We start from the raw sequence: 5,923 nt of genomic DNA, 5'->3' as shown, positions 1-5,923 counted from the left end.
ACGGGAAGCACGCGTCCCAGTGGATGTTTTGGTGCCAGCTCAGCTTGACTCAGACGTGTTTTCTCATGCGGACTTTGAGGCTTCTCTGGCAGGGAAGCTGCATACTGCTTTTGCTGGTATTAGACAGCACAGTGCCGCCGCCCATGAGAGTCAAAAACTGTACTATGATGTAGCCGCCCGTCACCAGCCCTATGCAGAAGGGGATCTGGTATGGCTGCATAATCCTACAGAGGACCGGATGAAACTTGCTCCCCACTGGAAGTGACCCTACAGGGTCTTGGCAGTGTTGAACTCTCAGGGGGAAACTGGCCTCACTTATCGTATTGGCTGTCCTTTGTACTCTGGCACACCAGAGCAGGTTGTGCATTATGATAGACTGAAACCCTATACACTGCTATTGCCTGTTGGTTCTTCGAGTAGCCTTCCGGCTTCTCCTCTTCATGCTCCCTCGCTGCAGGATGAGGGGTCACCAGATGGGGACTGTGAGGCTGAGGAGCCACTGACTGCTGGTGGCACAGGGACTTTTTGTGATACAGCTGCCAACGAGCCTCAACAGACTGTGCTGCGTTCTGGACGAACTGTGAGGCGGCCAATTCGTTTCGAGGACTTTGTCATTTATGACTGAGGTGGATACATGTTGGTGTGTGGGAAGAATAAAAAATAAGAAATGAAAGAAAATGTAATTATAAGGGTGTGGCGAGGTATATTAATATGTTGGTTCTTGTTATAACACCGTTCAGTGCGTGTGATGTGTCACACCTCTTTTGTGTATCGGCTGTGTCTGGTGTACGATTTGGGTTAGTGGGGCAGGTTGAGTTTTGACAATGCAGTGATCGGTTAATGTTTATTGTTGAAATTGTTATGTGTATGTTGAGCTGCATGTTTGTTTGTTGCATACGTCCTGTAGGAACAAGGACGTTTCTTTTTTGGAGAAGGGGAGGATGTAAGCTATTTTGTTATTAGGGCTGTTTTATGTAAACTGGTGTGTAACCATGTTTGTATTATATACTGTTGAGCAGTTTACTATCTATGCTTAGAGCTCTTATTTTGGAAGAGAAAGGAAGGGAAGTTGTTGTGGGTTCGGTAGAAGCGGGATGCAGGTATGGACGTCTCTGAATAAAGAGTGAAGTTCTTCCGACGGGGTCTCCGTGGTTTATTGTTTTGTAATTCTAACAAGTCTAGGCGCCTTCATAAACCCTCGGTTACAGTAACCTTTATTTGTTTGTTGTTGCCAAAAAGCCTCGTTGAAGCAACGACTTCTAGCTCTGATGAAACAGTTTGTAAATCATGAACAAACTCACACAGAGAATGAAATACATAACTTTATTAATCGATTAATAACTAAACTAGCATTGCATTATTAGTAGTATTAAAACATGTCAAAACACTGAATAAAGCAGTTTCTGCAGTGATCAGATAGCCTACTGTTTAATACCTGTTTAAACACGAGTGGATTGTGAAGGAGTGACACCAAAACACACACAAATAAATCCAAAATAGAAACAGTCAGAGCAGCTTTCAGAAAGGTCCGTCCTGTCAGTCATGAGACTGTGAGACACCTGTCAGGATGAGGCGGTTACCATGGCAACCGTCACTTGCAGTTGTTACATAACAGGCTGTTTTTTCCTGTGCAGACAGGACAGGAAGCAGTGTGTGTGTGTGTGTGTGTGTGACGTCATTGAAACAGGAACATTGCGTGACAGCGTGTTCACACAGCGTAGAGTTGCATGACAAACATAACCACAAACACACACACACACACACACACACACACACACACACACACACTGGTGTCTAACAGGAAGTGAACAAAAACAAAAAAAGAGGACTTTGTGTTCAGTGTGTTCAACCGCACACAGTACTTCTACTATATTTTTGGATTTAGAGTTTTAACCTTTAAAATCCATCCATTATCTGGGGGAGGGCTGTCATTGGGTGAGAGGCGGGGTTACACCTGGACAGGTCACCTGTCAATCACAGGGCTTGACACACAGAGACAGACAACCTTTCACGCTCACACTCACACCTACGGGCAATTTAGAATCACCAGTGAACCTAACGAGCATGTCTTTGGACTGTGGGAGGAAGCCGGAGTACCCGGAGGGAACCCACGCATGCACGGGGAGAATATGCAGACTCCACACAGAAAGGCCCACTACGTCTGAACCGGGACTCGAACCAGGAACCTTCTAGCTCTCATGTATTCCAGTCCATCAGTGTCTCCTGTGTTTAAATCTGTCACCTGAACAAGAATAAAACCTTAGGACACATTAAGGATCTCTGGATATAGACACGCTGACTTATGTGTGTGTGTGTTTTAAGGGGGAGTTTATTTTAAGGGTTAATTGAGGGTAAGTGAGTCATTATGCCCCTCCCCCTCTACGCTGTTGAAGTTCTGCTTTGACTTGTGTGTTGGCGGTTTAACGGTCAGAAAGTGAGGCGCTGCAGAGACGACAACTGTGAGTACTCGAGCTCCTCAGGCTGTCCTTCATGATATATTAATATAATGATATTAATGTATAGAGAGTGTATACAGAGTGCGACACGCTTTAACATGTTCAGGTGTTTTATAATGTACTGATACTACACCTCAGAGGGTAATACTACAGTTTTTTTACTCCCAAGCTTCAAAGCAGTAGTAGATGTACTCACAGTACTTCAGTAATGTAGTAAAACTACACTGTAAAATTAGTGTTGCAAGTAAAAGCTGAACATTGAAATCTGAATTGAAAGTATAAAAGTGATCCGAAAATAAAGCAGCAGAAGTTAAAGAACATTCGTGTGTTCATCGGGTTAATAATGACTTTCGGACTGACGGTACTTTAATATGAAAAATAATAAAAATCTATTAAATGATAAACAGTGAAGTAAAAGTACCTCAAAGTACTGTGATTACGCAGACACGTTCATGTAACTTTGTTCTGTCTGTCTGAATCTGCCCCAAAATAAAATATATATTTGATTGTTTTTATTGTCTGAAAGATTTTCAAAGTAAAATATTTAAATTACTTTTAAACAAAGAGTAAAAATTATTATGAACAATGTGTATTTTTACTTAACGACTCAGTACATAGAGCACATTAAAAGTACACAAGTATTACTGTGTACGTTACTTTACTTTACTGTGCACGTTACGTTACTTTACTGTGTACGTTACTTTGGTAACAAGAAGGAGGAAGGGAAGGAAAGAATGAAACAGGACTAAGATAAATTAACTTTTTACAGTGTGTCACTGTGTGATGTCTCTGTGTGATGCAACTGTGTGATGTCACTGTGTGATGTCTCTGTGTGATGTCACTGTGTGATGTCTCTGTGTGATGTCTCTGTGTGATGTCACTGTGTGATGTCTCTGTGTGATGCAACTGTGTGATGTCACTGTGTGATGTCTCTGTGTGATGTCACTGTGTGATGTCTCTGTGTGATGTCTCTGTGTGATGCGACTGTGATGTCTCTGTGTGATGCGACTGTGTGATGTCACTGTGTGATGCGACTGTGTGATGTCACTGTGTGATGTCGCTGAGTGATGTCTCTGAGTGATGCGACTGTGTGATGCGACTGTGTGATGTCTCTGTGTGATGCGACTGTGTGATGTCTCTGTGTGATGCGACTGTGTGATGTCACTGTGTGATGCGACTGTGTGATGTCACTGTGTGATGTCTCTGTGTGATGTCACTGTGTGATGTCACTGTGTGATGCAACTGTGTGATGTCACTGTGTGATGTCTCTGTGTGATGTCACTGTGTGATGTCACTGTGTGATGCGACTGTGTGATGTCACTGTGTGATGTCTCTGTGTGATGTCACTGTGTGATGTCACTGTGTGATGCAACTGTGTGATGTCACTGTGTGATGTCTCTGTGTGATGTCACTGTGTGATGTCACTGTGTGATGTCACTGTGTGATGCGACTGTGTGATGTCTCTGTGTGATGCAACTGTGTGATGTCTCTGTGTGATGCTACTGTGTGATGTTACTGTGTGATGTCTCTGTGTGATGTCACTGTGTGATGTCACTGTGTGATGTTACTGTGTGATGTCTCTGTGTGATGTCACTGTGTGATGTCTCTGTGTGATGTCACTGTGTGATGTCACTGTGTGATGTCACTGTGTGATGCGACTGTGTGATGTCTCTGTGTGATGCAACTGTGTGATGTCTCTGTGTGATGTTACTGTGTGATGTTACTGTGTGATGTCTCTGTGTGATGTCACTGTGTGATGTCTCTGTGTGATGCGACTGTGTGATGTCACTGTGTGATGTCTCTGTGTGATGTCACTGTGTGATGTCACTGTGTGATGCAACTGTGTGATGTCACTGTGTGATGTCACTGTGTGATGTCACTGTGTGATGCGACTGTGTGATGTTACTGTGTGATGTCTCTGTGTGATGTCACTGTGTGATGTCACTGTGTGATGTTACTGTGTGATGTTACTGTGTGATGTCTCTGTGTGATGTCTCTGTGTGATGTCACTGTGTGATGCAACTGTGTGATGCGACTGTGTGATGTCTCTGTGTGATGCGACTGTGTGATGTCACTGTGTGATGCGACTGTGTGATGTCACTGTGTGATGTCTCTGTGTGATGTCACTGTGTGATGTCACTGTGTGATGCAACTGTGTGATGTCACTGTGTGATGTCTCTGTGTGATGTCACTGTGTGATGCAACTGTGTGATGCAACTGTGTGATGTCACTGTGTGATGCAACTGTGTGATGTCACTGTGTGATGTCACTGTGTGATGTCTCTGTGTGATGTCACTGTGTGATGCAACTGTGTGATGCAACTGTGTGATGTCACTGTGTGATGTCTCTGTGTGATGTCACTGTGTGATGTCACTGTGTGATGTCACTGTGTGATGCAACTGTGTGATGTCACTGTGTGATGTCTCTGTGTGATGTCACTGTGTGATGTCTCTGTGTGATGTCTCTGTGTGATGCAACTGTGTGATGTCTCTGTGTGATGTCTCTGTGTGATGTCACTGTGTGATGCAACTGTGTGATGTCACTGTGTGATGCGACTGTGTGATGTCACTGTGTGATGCAACTGTGTGATGTCACAGCTGCCTGTTATGAATCTGTCTCTTTCTCTTTCAGGTCACTTATCGACATTAAAAAAAATCGGATCACATGACCTTCATGGATGACATCATGACAACGTTTCCCACAGAGGTAACAAACAAACACACAAACAAAACGCTCACTCAGATCATAATTATTGATCATTATATCGATCCATTAAATTATGAGCAGTCTGTAAGATAGACGCATCCTCAGGTCTGTTCAAGTGTGTTCAGGTGTGTCCAGGTATGTTTAGGTGTGTGTTCAGGTATGTTTAGGTGTGTTCAGGTGTACTAAGGTGTGCTCAGGTGTGTCGTCTCTCCCTGTCAGGACCTTTCCTCCATGAGCCCCTCCCCCGGCACTGAGGACTACGACATCCCTGACATGATGTGTGATCGTGAGTCTGTACGGCTGTTCAGGAGTTACTCTGAGCCGCCCCTCTTTTGGATGATCTCCGTGGTGGGCGGAGCCGGGAACCTGGCCGTGGTGTGGATCTACATGAACTTCCGCAATCGGCTGAAGACCATGACAGATGTCTACCTGCTGAACCTGGCGGTTGCCGACCTGCTTTTCCTAGCCACACTGCCTCTGTGGGCGATGGAGGCGTTGCACGGCTGGAGCCTCGGCCTGGTCACATGTAAGGTGATCTCTGCCATCTACAAGGTGAACCTGTTCAGTAGCATGCTGCTGCTCACCTGCATCAGCATCGACCGTTACGTGGTTATTGTCCAGACCACCAAAGCGCAGAATTCGCAAGGGGAGCGGCGCCGCTGCAGCCGGCTGGTGTGCCTGGGGGTGTGGCTTGTGGCGCTGATGCTGACCATACCTGACCTGGTTTTTGCTCACATCACCGAGGTGGACTCACAGCCGTA

The 5,923-nt window shown here is 45.0% G+C and overlaps 1 protein-coding gene across 2 annotated transcripts in view; it reads left to right on the top strand.

Moving 5' to 3' along the window:
• Positions 1-2,430: 2,430 nt before the first annotated feature.
• ccr9a (chemokine (C-C motif) receptor 9a) overlaps positions 2,431-5,923 on the top strand; it is a 4,676-nt gene continuing 1,183 nt past the window's right edge. Inside the window, exons 1-3 of one of the 2 annotated variants that reach the window (XM_069684822.1) lie at positions 2,431-2,459; positions 5,088-5,162; positions 5,382-5,923. The exon at positions 5,382-5,923 is cut by the window's right edge and continues 1,183 nt beyond it. In XM_069684822.1, the coding sequence (XP_069540923.1) occupies positions 5,121-5,162; positions 5,382-5,923 (584 nt within the window). In that variant the 5' untranslated portion in view covers positions 2,431-2,459; positions 5,088-5,120. Of the gene's footprint in view, positions 2,460-4,913; positions 5,163-5,381 lie in introns of those variants that run through there. The other variant, XM_069684824.1, reaches the window with a different exon arrangement.

The sequence above is a fragment of the Semicossyphus pulcher genome, unplaced genomic scaffold (assembly GCF_022749685.1).
Source record: "Semicossyphus pulcher isolate SPU_LCO1_2020_fin unplaced genomic scaffold, fSemPul1.0.p SCAF_7, whole genome shotgun sequence".
In the NCBI taxonomy this organism is placed as follows: domain Eukaryota; kingdom Metazoa; phylum Chordata; class Actinopteri; order Labriformes; family Labridae; genus Semicossyphus; species Semicossyphus pulcher.
Note: the sequence above shows the minus strand (reverse complement) of the source record. Positions and strands in the feature narration are given on the sequence as shown.